The sequence below is a fragment of the Astatotilapia calliptera genome, chromosome 16 (genome assembly GCF_900246225.1).
Source record: "Astatotilapia calliptera chromosome 16, fAstCal1.2, whole genome shotgun sequence".
In the NCBI taxonomy this organism is placed as follows: domain Eukaryota; kingdom Metazoa; phylum Chordata; class Actinopteri; order Cichliformes; family Cichlidae; genus Astatotilapia; species Astatotilapia calliptera.
In genome coordinates, this window is record NC_039317.1 from 16,489,929 (window position 1) to 16,508,857 (window position 18,929).

General features: G+C 43.6%; 2 protein-coding genes and 2 long non-coding RNA genes across 5 annotated transcripts; 1 reads left to right on the top strand and 3 right to left on the bottom strand.

Annotated features, from left to right (window-relative positions):
• Positions 1–5,039: 5,039 nt before the first annotated feature.
• On the bottom strand, positions 5,040–8,603 carry LOC113007464 (uncharacterized). Of its 2 annotated transcripts, none has more exons than XR_003269911.1 (5): positions 8,380–8,603; positions 8,216–8,287; positions 7,994–8,115; positions 7,747–7,900; positions 5,040–5,400 (listed from the first exon to the last, which is right to left on the bottom strand). It is a non-coding gene; the product is annotated as an uncharacterized LOC113007464 (long non-coding RNA). The 2 variants fall into 2 exon arrangements; XR_003269910.1 differs by lacking the exon at positions 5,040–5,400 and adding an exon at positions 7,545–7,661.
• Positions 8,604–8,935: 332 nt separating this feature from the next.
• On the top strand, positions 8,936–11,460 carry LOC113007460 (protein CIP2A-like). Its single transcript, XM_026144054.1, has 3 exons — positions 8,936–9,699; positions 11,096–11,241; positions 11,317–11,460. Exons 1-3 carry the CDS (start codon positions 9,607–9,609, stop codon positions 11,441–11,443), a joined length of 366 nt encoding a protein of 121 aa, XP_025999839.1. The 5' UTR covers positions 8,936–9,606; the 3' UTR covers positions 11,444–11,460.
• On the bottom strand, positions 9,744–11,318 carry LOC113007465 (uncharacterized). Its single transcript, XR_003269912.1, has 2 exons — positions 11,234–11,318; positions 9,744–10,474 (listed from the first exon to the last, which is right to left on the bottom strand). It is a non-coding gene; the product is annotated as an uncharacterized LOC113007465 (long non-coding RNA).
• A 79-nt stretch (positions 11,461–11,539) lies between the features above and the next one.
• On the bottom strand, positions 11,540–17,156 carry LOC113007569 (leucine-rich repeat-containing protein 31-like). Its single transcript, XM_026144288.1, has 9 exons — positions 16,917–17,156; positions 15,623–15,726; positions 15,391–15,475; positions 14,266–14,449; positions 13,901–13,996; positions 13,035–13,137; positions 12,545–12,709; positions 12,271–12,426; positions 11,540–11,997 (listed from the first exon to the last, which is right to left on the bottom strand). The coding sequence occupies exons 5-9, from the start codon at positions 13,916–13,918 to the stop codon at positions 11,540–11,542; spliced, it is 900 nt and encodes a 299-aa protein (XP_026000073.1). The 5' UTR covers positions 13,919–13,996; positions 14,266–14,449; positions 15,391–15,475; positions 15,623–15,726; positions 16,917–17,156.
• Between the last annotated feature and the right edge of the window lie 1,773 nt (positions 17,157–18,929).

The following is an 18,929-nucleotide window of genomic DNA, read 5'->3' on the forward strand; positions in this document are numbered from 1 at the left end:
TTCTTTTTGGAAAGAAGATCTCGCAGGGCTTTGTCTTTTTCAGCTAAATGGGGGATGAACTTGCCCACTTGATTCACCATGCCCAGAAAACTGCGCAACTCTGACACATTAGTTGGCTCTGTCATTTCTGTAATTGCCTCCGTTTTCTTCGGGTCAGGACTGATTCCTGTATCCGCTATGATGTGACCCAAGAAAGCAACCTTGCTCTGGGAGAGCTCGCATTTTTCAACATTCAGCGTTATGCCTGCTTTTTCCAGTCTTTGCAGTGTAGCATGGAGACGGGAATCGTGCTCCTGATGGTTACGTCCCCACACCAACACATCGTCAATGTGACACACCACTCCTTCGAGACCCTCGATGACCTCCGTCATCATGCGCTGAAAGTGTTCGGGCGCTGAGTTGATCCCAAACGGTAGGCGGTTAAAGTGGAACCGCCCAAAGGGTGTGATGAAGGTGGTGAGTTTGGCAGACTCATCGGACAGGGGAATCTGCCAGAAGCCCATGTTGGCATCCAGTTTGCTAAACACTTTGGCTCCTGCGAGCATTCCGAGACTTTGTTCAACCGATGGCAGCACATATTTTTCCCTGCACACATACTCATTTAGTCCGGTAAAGTCTACGCAAAGTCTTAGCCTAGGGCTGTTTTTCTTTGGAACAACAACCATGCCGGCACACCAATCCGTTGGTTCCTCAACTCGGGTAATGACACCAAGCTCTTCCATTCGTTGGAGTTCCTCTTTTACCCTTCCCATCAGAGGCAGAGGAAGCCTTCGCGGAGTTTTGAGTGAGTACGGCATAGCATTCGGTTTGAGTTTAATGTGATAGGCCCGCTGCACTTTCCCTAGACCATTGCAAAGTTTAGGGTAAGTAGTCTTCAGAGTGTCCATTGAAACCGCGTCAACTCGCACCAGCAGGCCAAGAGCTGTAATGGCGGGCAGGCCTAGCAGTGGAGTGCTCAGGTTTCTTACAACATAGACCTTCTCTGTTGTCTGTTTCGCTCCGTAGTTGAGCTGTAGCTTTGTAAAACCTGCAACGTCCAGTGGTGTTTTTCCAGGGCCTAACAAAGGTTTTTCTGGCTGCTGGAGAACTGGTCTGTGTTCGTTAGCAAAAATCTTTGATAAGTCCGAGTCAGCTATTACAGTCACATCTGCTCCAGTATCCAGTTTGAAAGTGATTTTTGCATCTTTCACTTGTATGTTGGCTGTCCACGCCTGGCCGTCACTGGAAACTGAGCCTAGGAAGAAACCTTGCTCCTCTTCCTCCTCAATACTTTGCACTGTCTTGCTTTGTCTGCAGACTCGCTGGTAGTGACCTTTTTTTCCACATAAATGACATTTTGCATCATTTGCTGGGCACTCAGGTTTCGGATGTGGAGAGCCTCCGCACTTGTAGCATTTGTTACTTTGTCTCTTGCTATATTGCTGTTGTGTTTTGACAGTTTTATTTTTGAACATGTTGAACTTTGTTTTGTCGTGCTTTTGTATCACTCTGTCAACTGTTTTCGCATTTACATGCATTACATTTGTTTCACTTCTCAAAGCTGACTGTTGCTTTTTGATTTCTTCTGACTGCCTGGCCATATTTATAGCTTTATCCAAGTCCAAGTCTTTTTCCATCTGCATGCGCTCAGACAGCCTCGTGTCGGCCAAGCCCACTACTATTCTGTCTCTTATCAGCTCATCGTGGAGCGGTCCGTAGTTACAGTGCTCTGCTAATGCATGCAAGGCAGTCACGAATGCATCAACAGTCTCATTCGGCTCTTGGAGGGGGGGAGTCCAAGTTTACCAGCTTGTCTATAAGAATGTCTTGGATGATAGTATTGAGCTGAAATCAACGAAGAGCATCCTTACTGATGTCCCAGGATTCTCCAGGTGATGCAGAGCGGAGTGGAGAGCAGTGGAAATTGCATCCTCTGTGGACCTATTTGCCTTGTAGGCAAACTGGTGGGGGTCGAAGCTGGGTGGGAGGCAGTCATTTATGTGTTTTAGGACCAGCTTCTCAAAGCACTTTGCAACCACTGGAGTCAGTGCGATGGGTCTGTAGTCACTGAGGCTACTGATGGTGGTGGACTTGGGGACTGGGACTATTGTTGACAATTTCAGGCAGTGAGGGACAGAGGCATGTGTCAGGGAGAGGTTGAATAGTCTGGTGAACACAGGAGCCAGCTGGTCGGTGCAGGCCTTGAGCACTCTACCAGCAGCTTTAATGACACCACTCCCAAGACTTGTCTCAATTTTCAATTTTGTGCCTCCTCATCTCAGAATCAGAATCAGAATCAGAATGGGTTTTATTGCCAAATGTTGAGCAGGTTTACAACATTAGGAAATTGCTGCGGTGCTTCAGTGCAAACATGCTGTCATAAATTGCGCTTAAATAGACATGAAAAAAATAAAAGTAAGAATAAGAATTAAAAGTGCTACGTAGAAAGATATATGCATGAGATATACATGAGATATATACATGAGAATAAGAATTCAAAGTGCTACGTAGAAAGATATATACATGAGTGCAGGTGGTGATCAGTGCCAAAACATGGAATCATGCAGTGAACACAGTGTAGGGTCATGAGTTAGTGGTGGGGACAGTCGTACGTTTATTGTTCATGTGTCCAACAGCAGAGGGGAAGAAACTGTTCTTATGGCGAGAGGTTCTGGTGCGAATGGACCGGAGCCTCCTGCCTGAGGGGAGCAGGTCAAACAGACTGTATCCAGGGTGAGAAGGGTCAGCTGAGATCCGAGCTGCACTCCGCAGTGTCCTGGAGGTGTGCAGGTCTCCTGTGTCCTCCTGCTCGTGAGCTGCAAATCATTTTCAGTAAACCAAGTAAACCATGTTAAAGTGATAGCGGCACAGTTGACCATGAGTGGTGTCACAACTACCGAAGGCTTAGTTAGGATTTTGCTGTGTCTGCTCCATCTTTCAAGTTCACTGATAAACAAGGGCGAACTGGTAAACTGACTGTTAACTTTCTTTTTGTTGTTGTTGTTTTAATAAAGAATGTAACTTTTAATTAACCACCTTTACCATTAAATCATGACCGTCCGATCACTGGTTAAGCTTTTCTCCTTACTTTTAAAATGCTCATTTTGTCCCAGTTACATGTTTCGCACGCATGTTTGTTGACGTTCTTTCTGGTTTTGCAGGAGGAGCTGAAAGGAAACGTTGAAAAATTACAAAAGGAAACAGCAAGAAGGAAGGTGAGTCTGTCAATGACATGGATGTTGACAGACTCCAAACAGAAAAACATGCTTTGCTATGACAACTAAAACAAAAAAACAATTTCCCATCATACAAAAGTCTGTTTGCACTCTTTACACTACATACTTTTGTATATTTTGTTACATTAATTTGGTTTATTTTTTGTCCTCCAGGCTGAAAATAATTTAGACAAAGCCTATGTTCCTGCTGTCCTTGATGATGTTAAACGTCTCATGGATCCTTTGTACGAACTTTTGAAGTCAGTGAAACGTTTTACATCACTGCTTACACCAGTGCTGGATTTAATGGATGACCTACAGACTTTCGTGGGAGCCGGCAAGGAGTACATGAATAAGTACTTTGAGACAACAGCTGCAGAAATCAATCACAATGAAGAGAACCTACGCAGAGTTATGGCAACACTAACACAACTAGAAAAGAATAAAGATGAACTGTAGCATATTAGTCAGCGTCTGTCTCTGGTAAATGTTCTGTGAAACATCTCTTTCATACTGCGCTGCTTCTAAATCAAAGCTAACTGTACACTTGATTTATAAACTTTGATGAGAAAAAAATCTTTTCTTTCTTTCTTTCTTTCTTTTCTTTGTTATATCAGGTCTAATGCGAACACAAAACACAAAGCTGAGATTTTCTCTGTTTAGAAATCACATTAAATCTGACAGTTGTTAATGATTCATATGTAGAAACACTTTCATGTGAATAAAAACATTCAAACTGTTATTATTGCAAATTGTGACGTTTGTAAGAATAGAAGCGGTGGCTGATTGTTCTCTAGTGTTTGTGTGTGGATCAGTGTTGTTCAAGTTACTTGGAAAAAAGTAATTAGTTACTTATTACTGATTACTTCTCAAAAAATGTTATATCGTTACATTACTGATTACTTAATTTCAAAAGTAATTATTTACTTATTACTTAGTTACTTTTTGGTACACACCTGAATACTTAATAAAGCAATAGACCTTTCAGCCCAGTTCGATTTTTATGCATAATCCATCATATAAAAATTCAGTCAAATGGAAAAGTCTCTTTTTAAAAATTGTTTTATTATTTTTAATCTCTTAATTTTAGGGAAATCGCATCAAGCAAAAATGTAATTCTATACAACAGTTTTTAAAAAAAAACTATGTGAAAAAATCTATTTTCACCTGTTTAGCAGGAGTGGGGCCGGTGGTCATATCAGTGGGGGATCTGGTGGTTTCTCTGTGAATTTCCGTTCCCATGGTAGCGTGCTAGGTGCTTGTTCAGATTTGAAGTGTAATTTTTCGCAGAGTGTACAACGGACGCTAATGTTTTTGCCACTTTTTACAGAATAACACTTGAAGTAATATAAGTACTTCCACGCTTTTAACGCTGCATGGTCGTACTCTCTCCTGCACTCCATATTACCCATTGTTGATCTACGCACGTCTGCTGTTGCCACGTATATGAACACGCATGATCAGCACAGCGCACCAGGTAGAATCCAGTTTTCAGGCCCCTCTTCTGTGGAATCAGCTTCCAGTTTGGATTCAGGAGACAGACACTATCGCTACTTTTAAGATTAGGCTTAAAACTTTCCTCTTTGGTAAAGCATATAGTTAGGGCTGGACCAGGTGACCCTGAATCCTCCCTTAGTTATGCTGCAATAGACGTAGGCTGCCGGGGATTCCCATGATGCATTGAGTTTTTCCTTTCCAGTCACCTTTCTCACTCACTATGTATTAATAGACGTCTCTGCATTGAATCATATAGCAGCCAATCCTAAATGGGCCTGAAAAATAAAAATATGTTAAAGACACAAGTGATCAAAGTAGAAGTACCCACACACATAATATAATAAGAATAGAAGAATTGGCCTGCTATTTACAGCAACATACTGCTGTGATGGTTTTATTAATAGCATGAAACCAAACAGTAAAACCCAGAGATAGTGCTGCTTAATACTGAATAGAAATTAGACTGGAAGAACTGGAAACAGAAAATAATGTGGACGGTGGACAATCCGGTAATAATGTCTCAACTGAACACAACACAACTGATCCCCAAGGATTTACAGTGGAGATCATTTAAAGTTACATTATGCTTACCTTGTGTCTGCTTCTCCACCCAGCTGTTGATGTGGACCCTGGCCTCCTCTGCATTTCCTTTGAAGTCCACAGACTCGAGCTCAGCGTTGTAATGCTTTTTGGTGCCTTTTAAAAATTTCTGGAATTGTGAAAATAAGTCACTCGAAACAGATTCAACAAACTACGGAGACTTCAATCAAGTTCAGTCACTGTGTTAAAACATTTTCAGTCCTTTGGATGCAGTTGAAGCTTGAACTAACCAGTCAGCCTTTGTCTAATAAAAGATTAAAGCAAATAGCTTGTTGGATGCCAATTTAAGTAGCCAGCATAGAAAAATACACAGATTGTGGGTAAGCTGGTTTGTAACGTTTCGGTTCAGATGGCAGCAGTTTTTGCTGACAAATGTAAGTTTTAGTATTTCTAAGTATTAATAAATTATTGTTTTACTTCTTTATATATTTCTTTATACTATTTGCAAATATTTTAAAAGTTTAATCTGCTGCGATGACTGGAACACAAAGGAGAGAAATGGTGCCTTGTCTCTTGTTATGAACTGTAAATAGCTAAGTGCTTAGAGCAGCTGGTCCTAGCACACTTCAAATCCTGTCTCCCCCCCCCACCCTGGACCCCCACCAATTTGCATACCGCCAGAACAGGAGCACAGAGGATGCAGTCTCCATCGCACTGCACTCTGTCCTCTCACACCTGGACAACAACAACACCTACGCCAGAATGCTGTTTATAGACTTCAGTTCAGCATTCAATACAATCCACCCCTCACAACTCATCAGGAAACTGACAGACCTGGGCATCAGTTCCCTCATCTGCAAATGGTTACTGGACTTCCTGACCAACCGCCCCCAACATGTCCGGCTGGATAACCACTGCTCATCTACCATCACAATGAACACCGGTGTACCACAAGGCTGTGTGATGAGCCCTTTCCTCTACTCCCTCTTCACCCACGACTGCAGACCTGCTGATGGTTCCAACACCATCATTAAGTTTGCAGATGACACCACGGTGATTGGCCTCATCAGTGACAACGATGAGGCCGCCTACAGGGAGGAGGTGGATCGTCTGGCTGAGTGGTGCGACACAAACAACCTGCTGCTTAACACCGAGAAGACCAAGGAGCTCATCGTGGACTACAGGAGGAATGCTGACCCACATCCACCCATCCACATTAAGGGGACGGCTGTGGAGCGTGTGAGCAGCTTCAAGTTCCTGGGAGTCCACATCTCCGAGGATCTCACCTGGACGACCAACTGCTCCAAGCTGGTCAAGAAGGCTCACCAGCGCCTCTTCTTCTTGAGGACTCTGAGGAAGAACCACCTGTCCTCAGACATCCTGGTGAACTTCTATCGCTGCACCATCGAGAGCATCCTGACCAACTGTATAACAGTCTGGTACGGGAACTGCTCTGCCTCGGACCGGAAGGCGTTGCAGAGGGTCGTGAAAACTGCCCAGCGCATCGCCGGAGCACCACTTCCTGCCATAAAGGACATCTACAGGAAGCGGTGTCTGAAAAGGGCTGGGAAAATCATCAAAGACCCCAGTCACCCATCACATGGACTCTTCACCCTCCTGCCCTCTGGGAGGCGCCACAGGAGCCTCCAGACTAAGACCACCAGGTACCGGAACAGCTACTTCCCCACAGCTGTCAGACTCCTGAACTCTGCCTCCTGACATCTGACCCACGTTAAACTCATGCACTGAACATACACACCCCCACAATGGACAACTGTACCCTCAAACACACAATAATAACATGGAGTGAACCACCACTCACAACCACTAGCACTTTATATAGCCTCTGTAGAAACTATCTACACCCTCACTTATCTTAACTGCACTACTGTATAGCTCTGTGTAAATAATCATTCTGTACATTCAATAATCTTTAATCCTACAACTGTTTACAACTTGCATAGTTGCCGGGGATTCCCATGATGCATTGAGTTTTTCCTTTCCAGTCACCTTTCTCACTCACTATGCATTAATAGACCTCTCTGCATTGAATCATATCTGTTATTAACCTCTGTCTCTCTTCCACAGCATGTCTTTCTCCTGTTTTCCTTCTCTCACCCCAACCGGTCGCAGCAGATGGCCCCGCCCCTCCCTGAGCCTGGTTCTGCTGGAGGTTTCTTCCTGTTAAAAGGGAGTTTTTACTTCCCACTGTCGCCAAAGTGCTTGCTCATAAGGGGTCATATGATTGTTGGGTTTTTCTCTGTATCTATGAAGCACCTTGAGGTGACTTTTGTTGTGATTTGGCGCTATATAAATAAAATTGAATTGAATTGAATTGAATTATCTGAGGAAGAAGCAGAGTTGGTTTGTTTCCAGCTGAAATCATCCAGGCTCAGGAATTTGAATCGATCCACATCATTTCTGCTTGAACTAGAGAACATGAGTGTCGACTTACATTTGGTCTGTGAGACACATGTCATAGTGACAGTATTTGGGTTAATATGGCATTACTCACCCTGGTCGCATTTCTTCAATATCAGGCACCAAGTTCAGGAACTCGTTCTTTTGCAGCCCGCGCAAGGTAGGAGGTCTCCAGAGTGGGAACCATCGGGAAGTTTTCACAGTCTGAGCAGGAGGGACTGGAGGCACGTGAGCTGTTCTCAGGGGTCCTTTAACACAAATCACACCAAGTTAGAATCAAATAGATAACCTGTCAATAACCGTTTGCAGATCGAGGTCAATGTTCCTAAAAATATGTTTACTTCTGGCCCATGGAGCCACAGCGCGAGTCCGAGAGAGAGGGGCAGGTAGAGGAAGGGGTGAGGGTGGCACTGCTGAAGCTCGTCACGGATGGATCACGTCCGATCGGTGAGATGAGAGAAAGCTGAAGTGAAACAACAGCAGGATGAGGTAGACGTCAATATAGGAACTCCCTGATGTGACACAGAAAGGCTATTTTTTTATTTCTTTGTATTATTTCTCACCTTGCAGTCACTGAAGCTGTTCACCAGCTGCTTGTATTCAGTATTGAAGGTGTGTGTCAGAAGGCGCAGGCACTACAACACAACAGGAACAAGACCGATCAGCTCCGAGCAGAGAAGGAAGAAGGCAGCAACAAGAACGCCCACTAAGCCCACGTTTTTCTCACCTTGGTGGCCAGCTCCTTCTCACGCTTTCAAAGGTGGTGCTGGAGATCTGCGAGGAGACGGAGGTGGATGTGGACAGAGTGCCGGAGCTCACGCTGGGGGACAGAGACTCACTCAGGGACTTGGTGGTGGGAGCTGTTCCCACGGGAGCCGCCTCTCCCAGAAGGTGACGGGTCTTTTCCACCTGGACGAAAGATGGGGGCGAATGTGAGGTGGGGAGAAGAGGGGAGGTTAGTCATGTAAAGTCTGTACTCTAAGAAAAAACTTTTTAGAATAGCACTTTGGTCTTTGAGCTGAAAAGTCATTTTTCCCTCAATGATATTAAACAGATTTATTTAAGCCACTGATGTGTCCAGGACCTTCCTCCTCCTCCTCTGCATCCCTGCTCAGGACATGAGCCCTCATTAGGATGAAGCTCTCCACAGAATTATGATAAAACAGCTGCCGTTCTTTAAACATGTTTCATGGCCGCTCACCTGAGCTTCCAGTGTCAGACATCTTACACAAGCTCAGCTCGTAGATCCCAGTCACTCGGTTGCTATAATGAAGCAGAAGTTTTGAACAAGGAAACTTTGTAACGAAATGCCAACGACCGCCTGTCTGTTTTCAGGGCTGTATTTGAAGCCATGCTCCAATCAGGCAAAGTTTTAAGTGTTGCACATTTCGATGGGTTTCTTTCAGCTGACATAGTTTCCATTTGGGTCATGTGGTGTTAGATACCCCAGCGTGTGGTCATAGGGTGAAGAGCCCGGACGATTAGTGGGATTTTAGGTGTGGTGTAAAAATGACGCTGCAACTTTAAAAACGTTGTTGCTTTAAGGATTAACGTACAACCATACTTGGGCTGAGTTTGACACTGGTTCTCTTCAGTAATTAAAATAGCTTTAACACATGATAAGATCAAATGTCAGCTACACTGTGACAGTCGAGGGGCCACACTCAGATATATTTATTCGCTTGTTCTCTTTGTGTGATAAGAGTTTCCATCTGAATTTAACCCCTGTGTGGGGCTGATCTTTCATTTCATTTTATTTCAAGCTCAGATTCTTTGCCTTTGGCACATTTTCTGTGACGAGACTTCAAACCATTCCCACCGTCCTTATTAATCAACATGGTGAAGTGATTCTTCGCAAGGTGATGGGATAGGAAGAGTTTCAGAAAATGAGGCCTTTTGTCTTTATTGGAGAGGTCAGTGCAGACAGGACGGATGGGGGGAAGGCGAGGGGGGAATGACACACAGGAAACGGTGTTGGTCAGACCCAAAGACAGGCGTGGGCAGTGAGGACTCTCACCTTCAGACTCACTGTCTAATCAGTCTGACAGTGAGTCTGAAGACAGAGCAACCCAACACACGTTACTATGTTCATCATCATCATCATTGTTTATTTATATAGCACTTTAAAAACACACAAGGCTGACCAAACTGCTGAACAATAGAAACATAATAGATACCATAAGAATAATAAATACGATACAATAATAAACATAGCGAAAAACAATAAAATACAAGTCAGTCAACCACTGAGTCAAAAGCCAGTGAATAAAAATGCTTTTTCAATCTGGATTTAAAAACCAGCACTGATGTCGATTGCCTAATGTGAAGAGGAAGATTATTCCAAAGCTTAGGAGCCACGATAGAGAACGCTCGGTCTCCTCTCAGTTTCAGCCGTGATTTGGGGACTGAGAGCAACAGCTGCTCAGCTGACCGGAGCGAACGAGTGGGGACATAGGGCTTCAGCAGGTGCCAGACCATTTAAAGATTTAAAAACCAATAAAAGAACTTGAAAATGAATCCTAAATTCAATTGGAAGCCAGTGCAGGGAGGCCAAGAGTGATGTTATCACTAAGCAGGACATTAAATCAAATTAATGAGACACCAAAACAAGAGCTGGAGCCCAAGACAGCCATGAAGTCACAGTGTACACAAATACACAAGAAACACAGAAACCAGCTGGGTGGATGTGGCTCGGGAACCTTCTGTTACCTTGAACGTCGGTGTTTTGAACGCTGGCTGCTCCAGTCTGCTTGTATTTGTCCAAGATTTCCCCTCATATCTTGGTTATGGTTATTTTTTCTTTTATTAAACTGATCACACTCCTGTTCATGAATAGAAAAAAACCCCATCAGTGTATTTTCACTTAAACAAGCAGCTGTTTTTTTTGCATTAAAGTTATATAAAAATGTAACAGTGCAAATTCCTCGCTGACAGTTTAACCAAAAGGCATTTCCAGTGGAAAGTAGCCGACATATTCTCAGCATAACCATGTATAATATCCACAAAACCTGAGAAGGTTGGAGAGAAGGTAGGCGAACTCTGCTGGGATCTGCGTTTAACAAAGTGTCTAAAGACGAAACAAAGAAATCTTTCTGTAAATGTTCAGATGCACAGACTGGACTGAAAAAGAGTGAAAAAGCAGCTAACGTCCAAAAATAAGAAAACTTTGAAAGAACTCCAAAAAAACCTGGAGAACTTTTGCTCAAAAAACAGTTTTGTTTTTTTTAAATTACAAGGCAATCTGACAAAATGTCATCAAATGAGACTCAAGACTTCTGCAGGTCTCTGCCATGACTCAATTTTTTTTTCTTAACGGCAGAAACAATTGTTCCTTTTTTACTTTGTTTCTATTTTCTCTTCTTGTTTTTATCTGTTGAACAACAAACAACATTCATGCTGATTCACATAATATCCTGTCTCTAATCTCTGGGATTTCCTCGTAGCTCTTTGATGCAAAGAACATCCATCAAACGCTCCAGCTTGTGCTCAACATCATCGTGAACGGTGAAGGTACTCTGACGAGAAAATACTCAGTCGACCTTTTGGTTGATTTGTTAAAGAACCCCAAAATAGCTGATTACCTAACAAGGTATGCAGATAATTCACAGCTCTTTTCCTGAATAGCTGCTTTAAAACTCTGCTGAAAGCCTTTGTCCATTTCCAGGTATCCCCACTTCTCGGCATGTGTGTCTCAAGTGTTAGGACTGCTGCATTGGAAAGACCCAGACCCTGCAGCCAAGGTGAGAGACGACAAATATGATAACCCACACCAGCTGTGCTTAACTCTGTAAGTTCCCAGTATTCCCTGAAACCATCACGTGTGACACAGTTTACATCAGACGTGATGCAGCTGACCTCAACACTGACCTTCTTGTGGTAACAGAGACTTAAAAAAATAATAATAAAGCAACAAAGTGGGTCGCTCTTTGACAGTAAATTCCAGTGCGGTCCGCTCCAATCTCCTCAGGCTGACTCTCTTCTAGGCTCTCCTGACTGTTCCCTTTACATGCTGATGATGTGTCTTGTAAATCTGGATCCCTTTCCAGCAGGACGCTCCTCTTTTTCAGACAGTACCTGAGCTGCTCTCTCTCCTGACATTCAGCTGTCCACCTCTGCATGGCCAGTCGAGCCAGCGCCGGCATTTGAGGCAGAGCTCGGAGCAGAGCGGGCAGCCAGGCTGAGCACGGAGCAGAGGTTGAAGGTCGCAAACTGACATCCACGTCTTCCAGAGAGCCCAGACCTCCTGCTGCAAACAGACTGCACCAACCGTTGTCTCCCACCAAGCTGTTGTAGGACAGATCCAGTGCACGGAGTGAGGAGAGACAGCCCCGTCTGCACACGGCAGCTGCACAGAGGAAGAGGACCCATTGATAACTGATCACTTTATGCCTGTTCACTTTACTGTTTTGTTCACAATGTTTCTGATGGAGACAAAAATAACACCGAATAGTTTCATTGTTTTGTTTTATACGACAGCTACAGATGCTGGCAGCATGAAATAAATGAAAGAAATATCAATTTCCTTCAGGCTTTACTTGTCTTAATATACATTTATGCAGCCTAATGATCCACTACAGACCAAAAAAGAAAAAGTATAATGTCATTGTGTGTTAGTTACCCAGATGTAGCATGTCATCAGTGGTGAGCTCGCAGCTGCAAAGACGGAGCTCGCTGACGACTGATGGCTGCAGAGCATCCAGCAGGAGCGCCAAGTGACCGCCAACCACTTTACACCAGGAAATATCCACCGTGCGCAGATAGGACACCGCCAGGGCTGATGCATAAACACAAAGTTTTCACCATTTCAGGCTAGAGGGTGGAAGAGGTATTCAGGGAGAATGACTTGAAGGAAAACTTCTATAAATAAACAAGTGTGTGTGTGTGTGTGTTACCCAGAGCAGTGAAGGACTCGTTGCTCATGTAGCAGCTGTTGAATGGCAGCCGCCTCATTTGTGTCGCAGGGAGGGCGGAGACCAGCAGGTGGACCACACCTCCCACTTCCTTATTGGATGACACATCAAGCTCGGTCAGTGCAGTGAGAGAGGGCAGCACCTGGACTGAAAAACAACGAGTCACATGACTGCTGCAGCGAGCATGCGATTAGTGTCCGGCGTGTGAGATTGGTAGCAACTGACTCAGAGCCTCTAGATCATCTCGCGTGAGGCAACACAGGTGGAGGTCGAGTCTCTCCAGGTGTGTGACGTGAGCCAGGTGAAAGGTGAGGCGGCTCAGTCCACCAGCTAGAAGCAGCTTTACAGTATATTAATCAGAACAATGCTGCTCTCTAATGTATCTTGGTAAAGTGCAGAAAAATCTAATGTTTTATATGATACAGTGTGATTTCAGTAACATATCATAATGGAGGCTTCAGCAAGTACTTACGAAGGAAATCTTTCCTCTGCTCTTCAGTTAGTTCATCAAATACCTCCCAAAACATCTGTATGGTGGGGTGGCGGTCATGATATCTCCAACCATAACTTGTGTTCTGAAAACAGTGAAAATGACTGTTATAATCATAGAGTTTGTAAGGTCAGGCATACACTATGTTGCCAAAAGTATTCCCTAACACATCCAAATCATTCAATTAATGTGTTCCAATCACTTCCATGGACACAGGTGTATTAGATCAAGCACCTAGGCATGCAGACTACTTCTACAAACATGTGTGAAAGGACGAGTCGCTCTCAGGAACTGAATGAATTCCAGCATGGTAATGTGATAGGATGCACCAGTGCAACAAGTCCAGTCATGAAATTTCCTCGCTATTAAATATTCCATAGTCAGCTGTTAGTGATATTATAACAAAGTGGAAGTAATTGGAAATGACAGCTAGTCAGCTGATGCTAAGGCTCATAGTGCACTTAAGTCACCAATATCTGCAGTCTGCTGTTGTTACAGATGTCCAAACTTCATTGGTTTCCATGGCTGAGCAGCTGCATCCCAGCCTTACACTGACAAACACAATGCAAAGCGTCAGATGGAGTGATTTAAGCATCTCAACACTGGACTCTAAAGCAGTGGAGATGTGTTTACTGGAGTGACGAATCACACTTCTCTGACTGGCAATCCGATGGATGTGTCAGGGTTTGGTGGTTGCCAGAAGTACTTGTCTGACTGCACTGTGCCAAGTGTAAAGTGTGGGCATGTGTGCACATGGCTGGGCACCAGTGCACAATACAAGGTCCATAAAGACATGGATGAGTGAGTTTGGTGTAGAAGAACTGGACTAGCCTGCACAGAGTCCTGACCTCAACCTGATAGAACATCTTTGGGATGAATTAGAGCAGCAACTGTGAGCCTGGCCTTCTCCTCCAACGTCAGTGTCTGACACCACAAATGCACCTCTGGAAGAATAGTCAAAAAATTCCCATAAACACACCTAAACCTTGTGGAAAGCTTTCCCAGAAGAGTGGAAGCAGTTATAGCTGCGAAGGGTGGGCTGACTATTATATTATACTATCATACAAAAGTCTGGATTAAGACTGAGATGTGACTCAAGTTCATATTTGTGTTAAAGCAGCCGACTGAATGCTTTTGACAGTATGCAGTACACAGTTATTGTGCTACAGGACAGCTGTGAAACTACAGCCTGTGTCTGTTTGGCTGACTCTACCTGTTTGAACTTTTCCCAGTCATGCACGTCCTGGCCGACCAGCACTCCCTGCAGCTCCTCTGGTCGAAACAGCCTCACCAAATCCTGCTCACACACCAGGAAGAAGCCTCGCTTGAACTCCTGGAACAGACTCTCCACTGATGTGTTGAAGGCATGATTCACATAGGCCTCCACAAACTCCTTCCTGTTTAGGAGGGAAAATGTTAAATTAGCAAACATTTCACAGAGACAAAGGTGCTGCAGATGAACCTCACAAACACTTCATGTTTTATATTTACCTCATATTAAGACCTACTAAGGACCTGATTGTTTTTAATTATGTCCTGATACATAAAACCTGAGAGCTCACATAACTGCATATGCTCAGAATAGACAGCACACATGGATACAAATTACTGCCTTGCAGCAGCAATCTTCAGACCATCACTATGAGCTCCATACAAGGTTACACTGTTCCTGTTATTAACAGCAGGGGGCACTATCAGCCACAGACTGGGAGCCAGATATGCTCTGCTGGTGCCTCATTGTTACAGAGGAAAGACTCTATAGTGAGAAACAGCTGAGGGGGAAACACTGATCTGGAAACGTCTGAGTGTTACAGAGGATATACATAGCACTGTGGTTCAGTGTCACACAATCACAAACAAATACAGCAAAGTACTAAAAAGGGTGTTGCCTCCAAAGATTGCTTTTACTGGTTTGGAGCTTAGGAGGCTTAATAACAACAGGCATGAATGAAGACAGATCAGAACAGCTGTTTGATCACAGCATCCAGTACCAACACAATCATCCACACTCAAGAGCCTGTTGGCTTCAGAGTCAGCAGCTGAATGTCTAAAATATCAAATGTCATTTTTGGTCCATCAGCTACAGCATGAACTGCTTAAAGTGAGAAGCAGCCTGAAGCCCGACAGATTCATCTTTCCAGACTGAAAATATCTCAGAGTGAACCGAGTGGTGCGTTTTCAGGGTGATCTCACAAAGTCAAATCCCTTTAATGATGTTCTGTCCTGTCTTCCTCTATCAAAAGCACACAAACACTATAAAACATTGTTTCGGTGCTTTGGGGTTTTGTTTTCTACACAGAGGTATAGCACGACTAGACCCTAAAGGCAGGCTGCTCACCTACAACCAGCTCACGAACATCTTTCCAATGGAGCTCGCTGCCCTTCTCGTGGATGAGGGTCACTGTGATCCTCCGCTGGATCCCCTGCAGCAAACATAACAGGAGCTCAGGATCACAGTGAGCACAGCTAGAGCAACATTACGCTTTAAAAGAAGATATTCAACTGTGTACAAAGGAAGCAGTTACCACTGTGTGAGTAATAAGGAAACAACATGTGCACCAATCCTGTACCTGGGGAGCACTTGCTGAACCTTCTTGGTACCAGCCAGGTGAGCGCTGATATCTGGACACTTCACAGCTCGAGAGCGCTCCATGAGGAGACGAGCATCCCAGCTCTGCAATGGAAAACAGACAATGAATTCTCTGCTTTTTATCATTAGATGTATTTCTGTATTAAAAAATTCCATTTATTGGGCCACTTTGTGCTAGAAGAATTTTTCCAGCATAAAATAGCCTCTATCATTTCACTAACTAACTTATTTCACTGCTGCTAATGACGTTTCACAAACTGTCACAGGTTTTTTAGCTTCGTTCGTATAAACTTTCTTGTGGTTGAGATTCTCGAGAAAACAGCCAGCACACTGAGCAGCAGAGGGTGACAACAGTTGGTTTATAATACGCTGAGATTTGACAGACAGAGACAGAAGAATGAAGGAGAACAACACAGAGTCACGCTATCAAGGAGAACCTGGACGGTAGATTCAGCAGTTTGGCTTGAAACTTGCAAACTGTTTTAACTTGTTATGTCCGATTAAGTTTTCCTTCCAGGATGCTCGCCAGTTTTCTTTCACTTGTTTCCTGCCAGCAGAATGCATACACAGCTGCAGTAACTACACACAATGTTGCAGAAAACATGGAGCAGCAACAAACATGTGTTGGTCTCTAATCACCCATTCAAACTCACACAGCGACAGGTCTGTGGTCACTTATATCAGCCAATCAGGGCTAGACTTGGTGTTGCTTAGCAGGGAAAGAAATAAACTCAATGATAATGACGCTCCAGTTTCTCATGAATACGAATCACTTTAAGCAAGTCTGCAGGTTTCATTTAGTGTTTTTAACTAAACTCTTTGATGTAATCATTCTGAGTGCAAATCAAAAGTTGGACCTGTTCAGAAGTGTAGTTGTCGGGCATGTAACCGTTCCTGAAACACGCCACAGTTTGCCGTCCCTGAAGTGAAAGTGACACAAAAGACACAATCCATGTCGACACACAGCGACCTCCATCTCCTCTTCATCCAGTTTGGAGGCCTTCCTTGAAGTCTCTCGTGCTGCTGTCCACTGGGAATCCCCACATGTGCCTCTTCCCCGTGTCTACGACATGTAACAAATATAATAAAATAGCAAGAAATTATAAAGTAAATGACAAGATTTTCCATTTACTCTAATTTAACAGTAGTCATCTTGCAGAAGACAGTCGTTTGGTTACTATAGTAAAAACTATTATGTCACACAAACACAAACACAAAGAACATCAACAATGAGCACCTTTCTTTTTGCTGAAAGTGATATAGCTTTCTGTTACCATCAACTGAAACCGCCAACATTTCAGGTGTGCATGCTGGGCAGCTGAAGCTGACATCACAGCACAGCTGCTCTTCCTCATCAAGAAAGCTGTGCTGCAGTGCATCGCTTTTGGCACGCCCAGTCTGTATGTACAGAAACATAACAGAGGAGTAAATATTTGCATCTGCTTATTGAAAAACAATATCAAAGAAATACTTCACTCAGCCTTCCCCCACACTTGCAGTTGCTTGCAAAAGTATTCGCCCCCTCAGATCTGTGGCAAGATCTGAAACTGCTGTTCACAAACGCTGTCCATCTAATCTGACTGAGCTGGAGCTGTTTTGCAAAGAAGAATGGGCAAAGATTTCAGTCTCTAGATGTGCAAAGCTGGTAGAGACAGACCCTAAAAGACTGGCAGCTGTAACTGCAGCAAAAGGTGGTTCTACAAAGTATTGAGTCAGGGGGCTGAATAATTACGCACACCCCACTTTGCAGTTATTTATTTGTAAAAAAATGTTTGGAATCATGTATGATTTTCCTTCCACTTCTCACGTGTGCACCACTTTGTGTTGGTCTTTCACGTGGAAGTCCAATAAAATTGATTCATGTTTGTGGCTGTAATGTGACAAAATGTGGAAAAGTTCAAGGGGGCCGAATACTTTTGCAAGCCACTGTAGTACCACGCTCCAACAGTTTTGCAAACTAGAGGCCATCCTGCTACACATAAAATATATCAGTGTCATAAATGTTAGTTTAGTCACGTGTTTGTTTATTATCCTTATTGTTTTATCTGGGACTGTTTGCAAACATCTCAGAGAGAGGAGACACCAGCATCTGAACAGAGACTCAAACCAGCAACCTGCAGCTCCCTGCTTGGCTGCTCCAGTTTTCTCCTCTCTCATGTTGCCCACCAGTGATTTCTAGCTGCCCACCCACACAGCAGGCTAGAATATGCACTGAGCCTCAGCACCATGGTTGCAATACTTGGACATGTTTTCTTTATTAAATAATGAACCAGACCCCAAAAAGTAAACAGCTGTTATTGCTAGGCAACAGGAGCAGCATTTGGTGATGCAGCACCTGACATTCCTGACCATGTGGGCGGAGCATGCATGGAATGGAATGTTTTGTAGAACTGTGCAACACAAGCACTTAGTTACAGCATTTTTCATTTTATCCAGACACAGCTAGAGACACATCTACAGCAGCATCTCTGTGCAGGACAGACGACGGTTGAAGAAAAAAACACATCGAAAACTTCACTTCTCTACAAAACTTTGGTTCCTTTGTTTAAAAGGCCAAAATGAATCAAGGGAGATCGAGAAGAGGATTGGTGAGTGCGTCACCATACAGTACAGAACAGTCTGAGCTGATTAAACTACGAGAAGAATTTCAAATAATACAGGCTGAAAATGTCAAATTAAAAGAAGTGGCAGAAGAATCAAGAGGAGAAGCTAAAAATTCAAAGTTTGAAACCGAAGTAGTATTGAAGGAATTACTGCATGTGGGTCTAAAGCTTAAAGGAGAGAAGATGGGAAAACAACAAGCAGAAAATGAGAATGAAAACATCAAGAAAGAACTGTTGGAAGCTCAAAAAGCATTGCAGGAAGAGAAAAGCACAGCACAAGAAGCTAAAAATAAATATCAAACTGCAAAGAAGGAGGCAGAAAATGTGATGCAGGAATTACAGGAGGTGCAGGAAGCTTTTGAAGGGGAGAAAAGGAAAATGCAGTTGGCAGCACAAGAAGCTGAAAATGTAACGGCTGAAGCTGAAATACTCAGGAAGGAATTACTGCATGTAAAGCAACAACTTGAAGAGGAGAAAAAACGTAAACACGAGGCAGAAAATGAGATTGAAAATATGAAGAAAGAATTGTTGGAAGCTCAAAAAGTGTTGGAGGAAGAGAAATTTAAAATACAGGAAGCAAAGAAAGAAATGGAAAATACAAAGAGTTTCACTCAAAACATGAGGAAGAAGTTGCTGGAAACAGAGGAAGAAATAGAAAAAGAGACACATGGAAAATGGGAGGCA

Excerpts from the sequence above, each read along its gene's own strand:
- LOC113007460 (XM_026144054.1), top strand. The coding sequence starts at position 9,607 with ATGACACACAGGAAACGGTGTTGGTCAGACCCAAAGACAGGCGTGGGC. Across the intron at positions 9,700-11,095 it reads ACTGTCTAATCAGTCTGACA|CTCTTTGATGCAAAGAACAT; the intron begins GTGAGTCTGAAG and ends ATTTCCTCGTAG. Across the intron at positions 11,242-11,316 it reads ATAGCTGATTACCTAACAAG|GTATCCCCACTTCTCGGCAT; the intron begins GTATGCAGATAA and ends GTCCATTTCCAG.
- LOC113007569 (XM_026144288.1), bottom strand. Across the intron at positions 12,710-13,034 it reads GCAGAGGAAAGATTTCCTTC|TCCAGGTGCTGCCCTCTCTC; the intron begins GTAAGTACTTGC and ends GTTGTTTTTCAG. Across the intron at positions 11,998-12,270 it reads TGATGACATGCTACATCTGG|CTGCCGTGTGCAGACGGGGC; the intron begins GTAACTAACACA and ends TCCTCTGTGCAG.